We start from the raw sequence: 17892 nt of genomic DNA, 5'->3' as shown, positions 1-17892 counted from the left end.
TTATTCCCATTTTCAAGGTAGGGAAAGCTAATTGATGTAGCTTTATTGTTCCTGTTAACGTAATAGGTTTCTGACAATCTAGCAGTGGTCTAACTTTTAAATTACCAGTATACATACCATTTAAAAGATTTGGTCCAAGCACATTATTTTGATGCCCTAGTCATAACATTATTTTTTTATAATGAAACCTAACTTTGAGATTTAGAAATATTCTCCAAGTTGGCATTTATTCTTCTACTTTTCTGTTTAAGGTCCCTAGGGAACTGACACCCATATCTGATTGTCAGTGCTCTTTGAGTTTATCTTCTGCTTTCAGTTGGTTGTAGCTGTCATGTGAGGAAATTGGTTCTTGAAGAACAAGGCACAGCTGTGCTCCTGTTAAGCTTGTTTTGTTTGCATTGTTTCTCATTTTCATTCTGTGCCACATAGTAATAGAGATACTATGTCATATATTTTTTATCAGCCAAGAAATAAATTTGGTTCTGTTCTATTCCGTCTTTGACAATATTCAATGGTTTTTTACAATTCTATCATGTTTTCTGACTATACAAAGTGCTTTGATGCTGGTTCTCAAATGTTGTCAAACTTATTAAAACCGTCAGTTCTACTCCTTGGTAGGTTCTCTGCAGAAAGGCATATGTATATGGATCAGGTAGAGATGCAAGAATGTTCACAGCAGCATTATTCTCAGTAGTTAAGAACTGGGGAAAAACCCTAAAGATTTTCAGTATTCAAATAGGTAAAAAAAAAAAAAAAAACGCTGAGGAATACAGGATGAACAAAGTTCAAAAGCACTAAAATTATATTATTTAGTCACACATATTTGAGTAGTATGACTCTAAAGAAATGTGAGAAATTAGGTACCATAAAAGTTGGGATGGTGCTTACCTTTATGGGATTGGAAAAGCAAATGTGGAAGGCTTTGGGGGTGGGGATTAGGTTCTGTTTCTTAATTTGGGCTGTAGTCATACAGATGTTTTCTCTTTAAAAGAAAAGACTTTATTAGCCTGTCTATTGTGTTTTATGCACCTTCCTGGATGCTGTGTTTTATACTAAATATGGTTTAAAATAGGGGAAAAATGAATAATTACCTCTCTAAAGTAACACTCAAAAAGAGGGAGTTTATTTTTAAAAAAGATCTTCTTTATCTTTCAGTTGTGCCAAGGGAAGTAGTTCTTTCAAGACCTGCAGTTATCATTACAAGGAAGTTCTGTTTTGCCTCTGAGGAGTCTCTGACTTCTAATAATCCTAAAGAGTTGAGGTCTCCACTCCAAGTTTGAAAACTAGTAGTCAGAAACCTTTTTGAAAACAATAATCTTTTCCTTAATATTTTAATTGCAGGGTACTAATGATTCACTGGATTTGATCATATAATCTTAAATAATTTCAGTAGTGATAATAGCAGAGGTAATTATTATTTAGCACTTAATATTGATACTGTTCAAAACTTTTTTAATGTATTTAATCCTTAGTTTTTTAGAATGAGGAAAGTATTCAAATAATTTTTCCAAGCTTGATCTCTTTAAAAATAAACACCTAATTTATTCATCCAGCAAGTATTATTAAGCCTCTTACTATGTGTTTACCTGGCATTATTTTAGCTTTGTGGTGTATAGAAATGAACAAGACACAGCTAGCTTTGCCTTGATGGAATTTACATTCTCTTGAGAAAAAATTAATAGACTAATAATATGTCAAGTAGTGATAAGCCCATTGAAAAAAATGGAAGATTATAAGGCAGTGAAAGTCACTCAGTTGTGTCCAACTCTTTGCAACCCCACAGACTATACAGTCCATGGAATTCTCCAGGCCAGAATACTGGAGTGGATAGCCTTTCCCTTCTCCAGGGGATCTTCCCAACCCAAGAATTGAACCCAGGTCTTCTGCATTGCGGGCGGATTCTTTAACAGCTGAGCTACAAGGGAAGCCAAAGAATACTGGAGTGGGTAGCCTGTCCCCTCTTCAGGAGATCTTTCTGACCCAGGAATCAAACGAGGGTCTCCTGCATTGCAGACAGATTGTTTACCAACTAAGCTATCAGGGCAGTTCAGTTCAGTTCAGTCACTCAGTTGTGTCCGATTCTTTGTGACCCCCATGGACTGTAGCATGCCAGGCTTCCCTGTCCATCACTTTAGTCCCAGAGCTTACTCAAACTTATGTCCATTGAGTTGGTGATGCCATCCAACCATCTCATCCTCTGTCATCGCCTTCTCCTCCCACCTTCAATCTTTCCCAGCATCAGGATCCTTTCAAATGAGTCAATTCTTCACGTCACGTGGTCTAAGTATTGGCACTTCAGCATCAGCCCTTCCAATGAATATTCAGTACTGATTTCCTTTAGGATGGGCTGGTTGGATCTCCTTGCAGTCCAAGGGACTCTCAAGAGTCTTCTCCAACACCACAGTTCAAGAGCATCATTCTTTGGCGCTCAGCTTTCTTCACAGTCCAACTCTTACATCCATTCATGACTATTGGAAAAACCATAGCTTTGGCTAGACGGACCTTTGTTGGCAAAGTAATGTCTCTGCTTTTTAATATGCTGTCTAGGTCGGTCATAGCTTTTCTTCTAAAGAGCAACCATCTTTTAATTTCATGGCTGCAATCACCATCTGCAGTAATTTTGGATCCCCCCAAAATATAATCTGTTACTGTTTCCATTGTTTCCTCATCTATTTGCCATGAAGTAATGGGACTGGATGTCATGATCATAGTTTTCTGAATGTTGAGTTTTAAGCCAACTTTTTCACTCTCCTCTTTCACTTTGATCAAGAGGCTCTTTAGTTCTTCACTTTCTGCTGTAAGGGTGGTATCATCTGCATATCTGAGTTATTGATATTTCTCCCCGCAATCTTGATTCCAGCTTGTGCTTCATCCAGCCCAGCGTTTCTCATGATGTACTCTGCATATAAGTTAAATAAGCAGGGTGACAATATACAGCCTTGTAGACGTACTCCTTTCCCGATTTGGAACCAGTCTGTTGTTCCGTGTCCAGTTCTAACTGTTGCTTCTTGACCTACATACTGATTTCTCAGGAGTCAGGTGAGGTGGTCTGGTATTCCCATCTCTTTAAGAATTTTCCACAATTTGTTGTGATTCACACACTCAGAGACTTTAGCATAGTCAATAAAGCAGAAGTAGATGTTTTTCTGGAACTCTTGTACCTATCAGGGCAGCATGTGGAATTTGAACAGATTTGGGATTAAGCTGAGTGAGTTGTACATGTGTCTGGGGAAAGTGTGTGAGATGAAGAAAAACCACATGAAAACCCAAGGCAAGTCTAAAGGAGTATTAAAACAATAAAACTGCCTTTAAGAAATAAAAGGACAGAGAGTAAGTGTTTTAGGCTTTGCATATTAAAGGGTCTCTTTTATAAGTACCAACTCTGCCACTGTGGTGGAAACCAGCCATGGACAATATGTAAATGAAGGAACCTGACCGTGTTCCTATAAAACTTGATTTACCAAGCAGGCAACAAGCTGAATTTGGCCCTGTAGGGCCGTAGTTGGCTTACAGACCTTGTAGATCATGGTAGGGATTTAAGATTTTGTTTTAAGGATGATAGAGTTTTGAGCACTGTGAAGAAGGCTGAGCACCAAATAACTGATGCTTTTGAACTGTGGTATTGGAGAAGACTCTTGAGAGTCCCTTGGACTGCAAGGAGATCCAACCAGTCCATCCTAAAGGAGATCAGTCCTGGGTGTTCTTTGGAAGGAATGATGCTGAAGCTGAAACTCCAGTACTTTGGCCACCTCGTGCGAAGAGCTGACTCATTGGAAAAGATTCTGATGCTTGGAGGGATTGGGGGCAAGAGGAGAAGGGGACGACCTAGGATGAGATGGCTGGATGGCATCACTGACTCAATGGACTTGAGTCTGAGTGAACTTCAGGAGTTGGTGATGGACAGGGAGGCCTGGTGTGCTGTGATTCATGGGGTCGCAAAGAGTTGGACACGACTGAGCGACTGAACTGAACTGAATGTGTGTTTATAATTTTTTGAAGAAGGTGGTACTTCAGTCTTCAACATCCTAGAGAAAGATAGACGTGGCTTTTAGAACCTTTGTTTATTCTGTTTCATTATTTGCTATATTCATATAACAAGCATTTGTAGAACCTGTATTATGTGACACAGTTGTGTTGAGAAATTTATTAATAATAAATTCATTAATTTATTAAATTATTATTAAATATTTAAATAATTTAATATTAAATTTAAAATAATATTAAATTATTTATTAATAATAATTATTATTAATAATAAGATACCTTGCTGCTTTCACTAGACCTGAACGATTTATCTTGGTAATCCACGAAAAGTACCTGGCACTTTCTGATGTATAGTATTTGAAGTAATGAGTATATTCTTCAAAGAGTTTATCATATGGTGGTAAAGATGCTTAATAGAGACACTAATGAAGAGCTATGGAATGGGAGAGGAGAGATACCAGATTCATCCCAAAGAAAGGAAGAGAAGACAAATTCAGTTTTATGGGATGAGATAAGCTCCTGTGAGATTTCTGGGTGAAGATGTTTGAGAAGTAGTTAGGCATCAGGGTTTTGAAATGTAAGAGAGCGAGAATGAGACTAGGCATCATTATGTAGAAATTATTCAAGTGTCAGTTCAGTTCAGTTGCTCAGTCATGTCCAGCTCTTTGCAGCCCTTGAATTGCAGCATGTCAGGCCTCCCTGTCCATCACCAACTCCCGGAGTTCACCCAAACTCTTGTCCATCGAGTCGGTGATGCCATCCAGGCATCTCATCCTCTGTCGTCCCCTTCTCCTCCTGCCCCCAATCCCTCCCACCATCAGAGTCTTTTCCAATGAGTCAACTCTTCACATGAGGTGGCCAAAATATTGGAGTTTCAGCTTTAGCATCATTCCTTCCAAAGAACACCCGGGACTGATCTCCTTTAGAATGGACTGGTTGGATCTCCTTGCAGTCCAAGGGACTCTCAAGAGTCTTCTCCAACACCACAGTTCAAAAGCATTAATTCTTCAGCACTCAGCTTTCTTCACAGTCCAACTCTCACATCCATACATGACCACTGGAAAAACCATAGCCTTGACTAGACAGACCTTTGTTGGCAAAGTTGTCTCTGCTTTTGAATATGCTATGTAGGTTGGTCATAACTTTCCTTCCAAGAAGTCAGCGTCTTTTAACTTCATGGCTGCAGTCACCATCTGTAGTGATTTTGGAGCCCCCCAAAATGAAGTCTGACACTGTTTCCACTGTTTCCCCATCTATTTCCCATGAAGTGATGGGATTCAAGTGTGGCAGGTAGTTAATGCTATTAAAATTTTTTTTGAGATCTCAGAGACTAATTTCTTCTTTCTTGCTTGATAGAAGTATAAAAATTTGTACTCTGCTTTACCCCAGTGCAGACAATGCTGCATTGGAAATCTTTATACCAGCCTTTCTCTTTCCAGTGTGATGTGTAGAAGAGAGGTTGTGGCGTCAAAGGGCCTACACTTTCAGCATTGGGATAGTTCCTGCCAAATTGCCCTCTAAACAAAATATTCGTACTGATTTACACTTCCCTGAAAGGACAGGAAGCTACTCATTTACCCACCCCCTCTCAGTCAGTACTGAAATTCAGTATATTGCCAGCCTGATGGGCAAATAATGCCCTGGTATCATGTTAGTGGGTAGACCATGGATTTCTCAGGTTTACTAGACATTTCCATTTCTTGGCTTATGAGTTCTGTGTTCCTGTTCTTTGCCCTTCTTTCCCCTGTGTTATTTGACTTTCTGTTATTAGTTTTTGGAAGGTGTCATATCTTTGTTTGCCTTCTTCACAGGCCCTTTCCTCATTCCTTGCTTTGTTTTTTGCTCTGACTACCTTCTGACATACTGTTGTTTATCTCTTTATTGCCTGCCCTCCGAGCACCATTAGAATAAGAACCAGGAGGGCAGGGATTTTGTCATTTGTTCATTCTAATGTTTCCAACACCTGGGACAGTGCCTGGCACATAATAGGCACCCCCTAGTTAACGGTTCAATGAATGAATGAAGTGATTAGTAACCTATATCCGTTATTTGTTTTTCAAATATTTTCCCGTGTTTGCACTTCCTCTTTAGTTTTGTTTTTGGTGAGTTTGATCATGTAGAAAAATTTAACTTATATGAGATCATACCTATTAGTTTTTTCACACATGACTTTTGAAGTCTACAGTTTGCCTACCCCCTTTTTACCCCTCTGTTTCCTTCATTCACTTCTCCCACCTCCCACTCCCCACCTCTGGCAACCACCAGTCTGTTCTCTGTATCTATGAGCTTGTATGTTTGTTTGTTTTAAATTCTACATATGAGAGAGATCATATGGTATTTGTCTTTCCCTGTGTGACTTTTCTTGGCACTGTGTTAGCACTTAGTGTGCACTTAGCACTTGATATTAGCACTTAGCACTGTGCTCTTAAGGTCCATCCGTGTTGTCACAAATGGCAAGACTTCATTCTCTTTTATGGCTGAATGATACTCCATTATATATATACGTGTCCATTCATCTGCTGGTGCCTTATCTTGACTGTTGCAAACAATGCTACAGTGAATGAGGGTGTGCATTATTGTTCTTCCAGTTAGTGTTTTTGTTTTCTTCAAGTAAATACCTAGAGGTGGAATTGCTAGATCATATAGTAGTTCTATTTTGAATATTTTGAAGAATTTCCATACTGTTTTTCATAGTGGCTACATCAGTGTACATTTCCACCAACAATGTGCAAGGGTTCCCTTTTTTCCACATTCTTATTTTTTCTTGTCTTTTTGCTGATAGCCATTTTAACAGATGTGAAATGATATTATCGTATGGGTTTGGTTTGCATTTCCCTGATGATTAGTGATATTGAACATCTTTCTGTGTGCCGCCTATTGCATTGCCTTTTGCTAAGTTGTGTCCAGCTCTTGTGACCCCATGGACTGTAGCTGGCCAGGCTCCTCTGTCCATGGGATTCTCCAGGCAAGAGTATTGGAGTGGGTTGCCATTTCCTTCTCCACGGATCTTCCTAACCCAGGAATTGAACCTGGGTCTCTTGCATTCCAGGCAGATTCTTTACCAAATGAGGTATGAGGGAAGACCCCATGTACCTATAGGCCATCTGTATATCTTTGGAAAAAATCTCTGTTCAAATATTCTGCGCATTTTTTAATGAAATTCTTTTTTTGCTTTTTGACTTGTTCATACATATTTAGATCATAATCAGAAGAAAAAAGTCAATGAAAGCCTGAGAAAAAAGGAATGAGCAAGCACATACAAGAAGTAGGAGTGAGTCGTATCCTAGAAGCCAAATGAAAAGAGTTTTTAAAAGGAGGCAGTAAACTTTTGATAAAGTTATGATGAATGGGTCCATTCACAGTAAAAGATAAAAGACATAAAACACAAGAACAGAGAGAATGAGAGTAGAAGCTTACTTTAGAAACATAAAACAGACAGTAGAGTTCGAGATTTTGAGGTTGGAGATTTTAGAGGATGGAAAGAAAATTCTTAATGAGTATGCAGTTTTCTTTTGAGTGATAAAAGTATTTTGGAAAGAGATGAAGCTGGTGGCTCCATATTATAGTGAATATACTAAATGCCACTTTATTGTTCACTTTAAAATTAATACACTATGTGAATTTAATCCCAGTTTTTTTTTTTGGAAAAGACCATATACTGAGGTACATGAAATTTAAGAACACCAGGGATAAAGAAAAGATTCTGAAAATTTCCAGGGAGAAACAAAGGATCTCATACTGTATTATTAATCATAATAAATTAAATAATAATGTAGTGATAAACAAACCCTGAAATCATAACAATTTAATTCAACCATTTACTTTTTTTTTGCTGTGTCACAGGCTTGTGGGATCTTAGTTCCCCAACCAGGAATTGAAGCCAGGGCACAGCAGTGACAGCCCAGAATCCTAACCTCTAGGCCACCAAAGTGAAAGTAAAAAGTGTTAGTTGTTCAGTCGTATCCAACTCTTCGCAACCCCAGGGATTATAGCCCACCAGGCTTCTCTGTCCATGGAGTTCTCCAGGCAAGAATACTGGAGTGGGTTGCCATTCTCTTCTCCAGGGGTCTTCCCCACCCAGGAGTTGAACCCAGTCTTCTGCAGTGCAGGCAGATTTTTTACCATTTGAGCCACCCAGGAAGCCCGCTGAGCCACCAGGGACCCCACAAATAGTTCCTTTTCATTTACGCTACATGTTCATGGTAAGGGAGAACATTCTGTTCCATATTGTTACTCAGGAATGGAGATTAATCTGAGCACTTTGTTTCTAGAGTGGGAAAGGAACAAGTGTAGAAAAGTCCTGCTCTCTTTTAAATGCTTCCGCCTTGGCTAGAACCAATCACATGGACCTTCTTCAGTTAGGGACTTGCAATGTACAGTATTCTCAGATGCCCAGAAAGGTTAGGCAAACCAGGCACTGCTGAGCACAAGAAATCTCTACCACGCATACTGAGGACCAAGGGTCTTACTGGCAGTAGACTTACCTTCCAATTTGAAGCTAGAAGACAGTGAAATGATTTTTTTTTAAATTCTGAATGATAATTTTTCCTGTGAAGTTTTGTGTCTGTCAAACCATCAGTCAAATGTGAGCATAGAACAGTAGCATTTTCAGAGGAGCAGAGTTACAAAGCTTTTACCTTCTATCCATCTCTTATCCAGAAATTATCAGAGGCTATGGTACACTAAAATAAGAGAACAAAATAGGAAGAGGAGGATTTCCCTGGTGGCACAATGGAAAAGAATCTGCCTGTCAGTGCAGGGGACACGGGTTCAATCCCTGGTCTGAGAAGATTCCACGTGCTGTGGAGCAGCTCAGGCCATGTGCCACAACTGCTGAGCCCGAGCACTGCAACTCCTGAAGCCTGTGTGCCTAGAGCCCATGTTCCACAAGAGAAGCCACTGCGATGAGAAGCCCACGCACCGCCACTGGAGGGTAGCCCCCACTCTCTGCAACTAGAGAAAGCCTGCACACAGTAACAAAAGACCCAGTGCGACCAAAAATAAATAATTAAAACCAATGTTTGGAATCTGGGAGCAAGGAATTCTGCACAGGATATAGCTCAGACTGGAGCAGGAAGGTGAAAGGACTAGGGGAAGGGAGAAACAGGAATATATGATAGATTGCCTGGTATGTTTGATGATATTTAGGGTTTTAGGGTTCTGTAAGAGCTTGGGCTATGTTTGAGATATATTTTTTAAAATTAGCAAAACAAAAGAGGACATTATAAGTTATAGAAACACTAAATGTTGTGTAAGAAGAAAAATGTAATTATGGTATATAACTCAGATGCAAATAATAGTCATAAATTCTGATCGCAGATGGACAAAATGTAACTCTTATTGAGCATATTAGAATATGAGAGCTTACTTGTCTGTAAGAGATTATCAGTAAATAATGCCTAAAATGGAAAAGTTAAGAAATAGCAATATATTACTTAGAAATGTGAATGTAAATACCAAAAGAAATGACTAAAAGTTAAAAGTTGTTGTCTGTGGGAAGTGATTTTTCAGGAATGGAATGGGGTAAAACAGAGGCTGAATAAAACATCTTACATTATATATCTTATAAGATTAATGCCTTTTGAAATTATCTAAATTTATGACTTTGTCTTTTCTTTTTATCAAGGAGGTAGGAGCAGACAGTGCCGCATGCCACACAGAGCCTATATGAAATGAAAATTATCAGTGACCTCAGAGCTGTTCAGTGGGGTGATGGGTCTAGACCAACTTGCAGTGGGTTGAAGGGTAGAAGAATAGAGAAATTATTTCAAATACTGCAAAAGTGTAAATTGAAGGAGACCAAGTGACATACATCATCAGATAATGGGATATACAGAATTAGATATATTATCCTCCCAACTGGAAAGGTAGAATATGAAAATCCAACTTTAAATAAATGCTAAAGAAACCACACTATACAGAGAATGAATGCCACATAAAAAATTTTTTAAATTTATTTAAATAATTAGCTCTTCTAAAATGATTCATTTTACTGAAACATGTCATACAGACCTCTCTGCTAAATTTTATCAATAGGGAAAAGTAAGCTGTTGGTATGATTTGTATTCTCTATCTAAATGAAATACCTTCCTAGAATTCCTTTATTTCAAGTTAATATTGTTGACTTAAAGAGTGTTGCTTTGTTTTTTCTGAGTCTTTTAAAAAATGCAAGGCTATTACAATAAGGTGAAAAAAAGATTTTTAATAATAAAATAAGGCGAAAATTAATGAAAACTGAAGGCAGATTGTTGCCCTACTCTTGGGTTTCTGCATTAACCTGATTCCTCTAGTATAGCTCAAGTTCTCTTAGTTCCCCCTTCCAGGTTCAAGTTTTTGTTCAAGCCTAGTCATGGGAGTAATGCTATCATCTTTAAATTTGGTCATGGAATGTGTTACACTGCCCTGCTCAGTGAAGTGCTTGCTGCTCAGTTTGGGCTTGGATAGTGACGTTTATTTTCTTTGGCAGAGAAGCTGATCGTCGAGGGGCACCTAACCAAAGTAGTAGAAGAGACAAAGCTTTCAAAAGGTTCGTTTTCTGTGGGGTTTCTGTGGCATTTTTCTGTGGGTTTTGACAACTCTTGGATAATGAAGGTTAGTGTACATTTCTAAGGTCATAGCACTTTATCCAACAATTTATGTCTTATAGCTCACAATCCAATAACAGTACCAGATAATAATATAAAACAGTTGGAGTTCTCTCTTAAGAAGGATATGTTCATTGAAAGGTTTGTTTTTAAATGGGTATATATGTGTGGGGTTTTTTTAATGCTTGGAATAGGTTTCATTAGCTACTAAAGATTTGTTGTGATCTCTGTCTCACTTCCAGCATTATTTTCAGCTTTGATCTAAAATTTTTAATCAGATAGAGTGTAAATCTTGTTTGAAACAGATGAAAAGTGTTTTCAGTTCTCTTTTTCTAGTTATTGTACATTTAATATTTGTTATGATATTTAGTATTATCTTAATTGCTGGCATCTCAGTTTGGTTTAAACAAAAGTGATTATGTAGAACCTTACATTTTGTGATGAATAGTCCTATAATTGCTTGAAGTAATTTATTCTGTTAATTATTTTCTATAAAAAAAATTGTCAGACCTTAGAAAAGAAAAGTAAGTTTTAAAGCATCATGTTGTCAAGTCACTTTTATGTGTAGGGAAATTGGGCAAATAAATTTAGTGGAATATGTTCATTATTCCTTCTAGGACTTTTATCAGGAGAACATGTCAGTATAAAATTTAAAACTAAATTCAAAATCATTTGGGTCAGTTAAAACAATGAATAATAAAGGCTTGCTGTAATCAGTTTCATTAATTCTGTTTTATGACAGTAACTGGATCTATTTGGCTTTTAAAAATATTTAAAAGGATAGTGTTATCCCAACTATCTGGTGGCTTCCATTTGGAATTTTGTGCACGGCACATGCCATATTTGGGGAAAGAATGCGTAAAATATGCATCACTAATATTGTTCTGGCAAACAGGCATTGAGTTTCAGAACAGTGAACTATTTTTAGTACGTATGGCAATTTATTTCATCTTATTAAAGTGAGATGAGAACAGATTTTAAAATAGCTTTTACTTCACCAACTAAATACCTATTCAGATTAGTTGGTTAAATAGCCAACACTTTGATGTAATGTAGCCTTAAAATAATCAGTGCTGCTTTTAATTAAAGAAAAGTATCTTGCTACCTTTGTGCTTCTATTTAATGCATTATGAATTAGAATTTATTTCCTTGAAATTACATGATGTCATTATTGGAAAAGAAAATGTAATGATTTCCTTTTGAAATCTGGCTAAAAATATGTATTGAAAACTTTAAAGAGCATGCTTAACAACTTACTAGCAGTTTCACTTCTGAGTTTTTATCTTAAAAAGGAACAAATTGGACAGATGTACAAGGACGTTTGTATTGTTTAAAAGCAAAAAGAAAACATAAGCATCCAGTAATAAGGACATTTATTAAATAAATTATAGCAAGTGTGTCCATGCAAGTGAATAGAATACATCCTTTAAGAATGGTAATACAGAAAGTTCCTTGGCAGCCTAGTAGTAAGGACTCCGCACTTTCACTGCCAGGGTCTGGGTTCAGTCCTTGGTTGGGGAGCTAAGATTCTGCAAAGCCTAGTGGCACAACCAGAAAAAAAATAGGGAAAGGATGAATGCTAATACAAATATAAGTTTTATATACCCAGAGATTTTTCTGTCAGCTGTCAGCATTTTACTGGCACTAACCACAGTTGGCATGCAGAGGTATATTAATCCCTGTAACAAACTAACATGGCTGAAATAAATTACATTTAAATGCTTTATATCTGGCTATAAAGTATTTTCTTTTAGATATGACTGGATTATTTTATTTTTTAAATACCTTCACTGGTGATGTTTTTAATAGAATTTTCTGCCTTGAAAAACATCAGTTGCTAGAAATTGCCAGTTACTAGTTGTTACAAGTCTTGGTGGTATTAATGTTTCCTTCAGGTATTTCACCTAATGCAAAATGCAGTTGTAGGTTGCCCATGCCTTCTATTTAAGCCCTCACTCAACTTGCAGTCATTTTATGTTTATGCTAGATTTGTCATGAAATTAAAAGATGCGTACTCCTTGGAAGGAAAGTTACAACCAACCTAGATAGCATATTCAGAAGCAGAGACATTACTTTGCCGACTAAGGTCCGTCTAGTCAAGGCTATGGTTTTTCCAGTAGTCATGTATGGATGTGAAAGTTGGACTGTGAAGAAAGCTGAGTGCCAAAGAATTGATGCTTTTGAAGTGTGGTGTTGGAGAAGACTCTTGAGAGTCCCTTGGACTGCAAGGAGATCCACCCAGTCCATTCTAAAGGAGATTAGTCCCGGGTGTTCTTTGGAAGGACTGATGCTGAAGCTGAAATTCCAGTACTTTGGCCACCTCATGTGAAGAGTTGACTCATTGGAAAAGACTCTGATGGTGGGAGGGATTGAGGGCAGGAGGAGAAGGGGACGACAGAGGATGAGATGGCTGGATGGCATCACCAACTCGATGGACGTGAGTTTGAGTGAACTCCGGGAGTTGGTGCTGGACAGGGAGGCCTGGTGTGCTACAATTCATGGGGTTGCAAAGAGTCGGACATGACTGAGCGACTGAACTGAACTGAACTGAAAGATGGCCGTAGAAAAAAAACAAGAATTTGTCAGACAGCGGCTTTTAATTTCAGGTTCTACCAGCCACTGGCTTTGTGCCCTTAGGCAATTTACTTTAGTACTTTAAATCTCAGTTTCCTCATTTATAAAATGGGATCAACAGTATATAACTTACAGGGTCTTTTGGAAATTTAATGACGTACTGTTTATAAAGCAGGAAGCACCTTTCTGTTAGCAAATATTAGTTCTTCTCTCCCCCTTTGATTCTTGATCATGCTTTCTTTGCAAATAATGGTTCCAGTGGTATCAGAACTGGCCTATGTTTGTTTTGCCCATCCATTGTTATGTCTGCTTGAAGATATGTGAAAGCAGTCACTTTATTGTACACTTGCCAGTTTGGGAGTAGTTTGGTATTGATGTTGATAGCGTTCCGTTTACCCCTCTTATATATACTATTGCTGTGCATTTTAATAAGTAAGTACTGCAGAAAAAATCAACTGGTTCTGTGGTTCATGGGGTCACAAAGAGTCAGACACAACTGAGCAACTGAACTGAACTGAATGAATTTTAATATAGGGAAGTTGAGTCTGCTTCATAGCTGAAGAGTAGAGGTTTTAAATAGTAGAGACTCCTGTCACTTATTTGTTGTGTCCTGTTCATCTTGAATAGATTTTATTTGCCTCCATATAATAACTGTAGTGTCAAGACACAACAGTGATGCCACATGACTTGACTTGCAGTAAACTGTGTCTTTAATCATCTCTTTTTGGAGCACCTCCTACATACTGTGCAGTTTGGACTGAGGATGTAGCAGTTAACAAAACAGACAGATTCCTGCACTCATGGAGCTTATATTCTACTAAGATCTTAATGGAAACCTCTAAGGCAGTTTTACCTTCCTAGCTACTGTTCCAAATAGGAAATAAAAGTTGCTTGTAAGCCAGAAGAATATGTCTGAAAATACATTCCTCTTGGTTTACCTTGATACCTTGATCATAAAATTGCCAAGAACATTAAAATTAGAAGTCTTTTTGTCTTTTCCATTCTGTTCCTACAGAATGGTTTCTTTCCTTTCTATATATTGATAAGATGTATTCACACCTCCCTTATTTGAGACTGTAACTTTGTGATCAAAACTAGTACATTCAGAAATGTCTAACTAGAACACACTGTGAATGCACACTAGAGGTCTCAGATTAGATTCCCATCGGCCTCAGCGATCAGTGACTTCATGTCTAATCCAAGCTCATTGTCTCTCAGCAGCTGGTCTTTGATTAGAAATGGCAGTGAGAAAAGATGCAAAAGACCTCTTATAATCCATCACTCATTATACAAATTAAGCCACAAATTTAGGCTATTCTTATTTGGAATAGCCAAATAAGTTATATTTCAATATTGTATTAATTATTTTGACAGTGATAGTTTCAGATATGTTTCTGACTACTTCTCACATGAAAAATATCTCTTGATTTAGTTGATTATGAAAATAATATATGTTCACTCTAATTTTTCACACAGTTTATGACAGTGTGAAGTTAGAAAGTAAATGTGCATCCCTACCTTCAGAAATGACCATTGGTATCTCTGTGGTAGATCCTTCTAGACTTGAATAAATACAAAACAAAAAATTCATAGCTAAACGTTCAACTCTTTTCAGTCTAAACAGAGTCACATTACACATAACAGACTTTACTTTTACTTAATAGTAGTGAATCTATCTTGAACATTTTCCATTCAGTAATGAACAATGCTGCAGTGAATATCCTTATGGATATATACTATATGTTGTCTATTATTTCCTTAGGAAAAACTACTAGAAATGGATACCCACATTTATGTTTTTGATACAGATTACCAAAAACAGTGTAGTCAAGCGCATGACATTGTAAAAAGTAATTATATATCTACTGAATTTATAATCTCATTGAGGAAATAAGATATATGTATATACACAGAATACTATAAAACAGAACATGGTTAATGATAAAAACATATGTCCCAGAGAAGATACAATAAAAAAGGAGCAACATACTGGAGAAATGAAGACTTCCTTAGAAGTGATGGGCTTAAGCTATATCTTAGTATAGATTGAATAGGCCAAGTAGTGAGAATGGTCCTTAAGTTTAAGGAAATATCAATTTAAGCAAAGAATTTAAGGCTTGTGGTTCAGGTACCGTTGCGTTTTCTTTAGATATAAAAGGCTGTTAATGTTCTTTTTGCAGTGTTACTTTTAATTTAAAAAAATAATGGTAATTTTTTAAAGAGTTTTTGTTATGAGTATAAATATTACTAAGGCAACCTAACTAGTGTTTTTATATAATAGAATCATTTTCTTTCCTCATCTTCATACAATGTCCACATTGTCCTGGAAATTTTTGCTATATTTGTTGCAGTTCTCTGAATACTTTAGCAAAGCTTGCTTCATTTTTGTTTCCAGTTGGCCAGTGGACAGCCTTGAACAAAAGCCCCAGCCCTCTGCACAGCAGTCATGATCCACATTATAATTTAATCTGAGCTCCGTGTAATAAGCAGCATTCCATTTGGGACTAGAGTGGTGAAGAAGTAAGAGCTTCAGTGACCTCAGTTAATTTTAAAAGTATTTTGCATACCAGTAGATTTAGAGCACGCATAGCCTGAAGCAGTTTTACTGATACAAGCTTTTTTAATTGTAACATGATTCTACTTTTTTTTTTCCTACTTGTTAGAAAACCAGGCAAGAGTGAAGGAATCCGACTTGTCAGATACTCTGAGTCCAAGCAAGGAGAAAAGTAGCGACGACACTACAGGTGAGTTTTAACCTAAGGTTTATAACTCTGCAGATATTATTGTTAGTTATTGTTGCTTACTAAGCAGTTTAGGTATGCAGGTTGGTGTGGGTGGAGATTTCAAAATTCTTACAATGATCCAAATATAATAGCTGTATAAGTTTCACTTACTTATTTTGAAAAGGATAGCTTGCTGATAGAGTTTACTGTTTATAATTCTCTTTTTTCCCCCTCTGTAGACGCCCAAATGGATGATCAAGATCTAAATGAACCCCTTGCTAAAGTGTCCCTATTAAAAGGTACTTTAACACGTTTTTATGACATTTAAACCAGGGCATTGGATTCACCCTTGCCACAAATTCAGTTCCAAGTATTACATGATGTTTTAAATTTTAGTTAGAAGAGTAAGATAGCTTGTCTACAGTAGCAGAAACTAAAATTTAAAATGTTGATGTTGGTGCTTAAATACTTTAAAGAAAAATGTTTAAATTGTAAAATAATTTGTGTCAATCAAAGTTATTTGTAAGGCAAAGCAGTAAGTGGTAGAATGTGAAATATAGCGGTGGGTTTTTTGTGTTTACCTTGATGTCTCTGACAAGAGCTCTATCATTTTTAATGTAAATTAGAAAAAGTTAAAAATATTAACTTTCTTGAAAGAACTAGCTATTTAAGTGCCTTAGGGTGTCTTTTTGATAAATCTGTGATTGCCAGCATTTAATTTCTTTTATAATTGCTTTATTACACACAAGAAAAGTTGACATATAAGTCCAGCTCAGTATGTTAAGCATTTTAGTAGCAATGGACCAATACCAGGCAAGTCTCAGAAATCAGCAGCAACAGCAGCCTGTGGAGGTTTCTTTATATAGAAATGCCTTTGTATCTGGCTGGGCTCTTAAGGGATCGCCCCATTCAGACCCTAGCTTTTGGATTATATAAAGGGAGCCTTGGGCTTCCCAGGTGGCCCAGTGGTAAAGAATATACCTGCCAGAAAAATAAAATAAGATAAAAAAAACTAAAAACAACAAAAAAGAATACACCTGCCAGTGCAGAAGCTGCAAGGGATGTGAGTTCAATCCTTGAATCAGGAAGATCCCTCAGAGGAGGAAATGACAACCCAGTCCAGTATTCTTGCCTGAAAAATTCTATGGACAGAGGAGCCTGGTGGGTTGTAGTCCATGGGTCACAAAGAGTTGAACACGACTGAGTGACTGGATGCATGCATGCACATACATGCTTTCACACACACACACACACATACACGGAAGCCTTGATTTCACTCTGCATGATCATGCTGCTCTCCTAGCTACATAACAATTAGAATTGGAAGTGATTAGCAAAGAGGTTACCTAGATTCTCTTAGAATTCCTTGGTCTGGGCATGATGGCCTTCTCTTTTCTTCTCCCATGGATCCTGAAGCTGACATAGCTGTTTTGAGCCACCTTTGATTGAATTCCCTTAACAGGAGAAGTCCTGAAGATTACTGGTCCAGGGAACCAGTTGCCAATCTGTGTTTAAGTATGATCATAGTTTCCAATATTCTTCCTGATCTATACTCTTCTCAGATGACCTCTGGTGTTTGAGACGTGGCTTTTCTTCTTCTTCTTCTTCTTCTTTTTTTTTTTTTTTTTTGTGGAAAAAAGCAAACAGAAGTTTAAAATTAGGAAAGTGACAGATCTAGCCAAACCTTGAGAGTTGCAGACAGTAGCCCCTTTATTTTATTCAATGAAACCCTGTGCCTGGCTTCGTGAACCATTATCTTCAAATTTCATTATTTCCCTTTTTAAAAAACAATCTTTATTTAGAATTATAATACTCTCTCTCTCATGTTAGTCATATAGGATTAGGAAAGGCATCTAAAGTAGATTAAGCAGTCATCATGAGCTGTAAATGAAATGAGTAAACAGTAGTAATTTTCCTTGAAATATTATTTTCAGTCAACATATGTCACTTTTGAAAGAGAAATAAAGCTGTGGCTTGATCCACAGTTTTTTATGTACTTGAAATCATTTCCTTAAAAAAGGTAAAAA

The 17892-nt window shown here is 37.2% G+C and overlaps 1 protein-coding gene across 13 annotated transcripts in view; it reads left to right on the top strand.

Annotated features, from left to right (window-relative positions):
• SLMAP (sarcolemma associated protein) overlaps positions 1-17892 on the top strand; it is a 157501-nt gene that overhangs the window by 116233 nt on the left and 23376 nt on the right. For 12 of the 13 annotated variants that reach the window (XM_068982103.1, XM_068982099.1, XM_068982101.1 and 9 more), the window contains 3 exons: positions 10451-10510; positions 15806-15886; positions 16105-16164. In XM_068982103.1, the coding sequence (XP_068838204.1) occupies positions 10451-10510; positions 15806-15886; positions 16105-16164 (201 nt within the window). The other variant, XM_068982105.1, reaches the window with a different exon arrangement.

This window comes from Capricornis sumatraensis, chromosome 10 (assembly GCF_032405125.1).
Source record: "Capricornis sumatraensis isolate serow.1 chromosome 10, serow.2, whole genome shotgun sequence".
Classification (NCBI taxonomy): domain Eukaryota; kingdom Metazoa; phylum Chordata; class Mammalia; order Artiodactyla; family Bovidae; genus Capricornis; species Capricornis sumatraensis.
The sequence above is the reverse complement of the archived record's forward strand: the minus strand, read 5'-3'. Positions and strand labels throughout refer to the sequence as shown.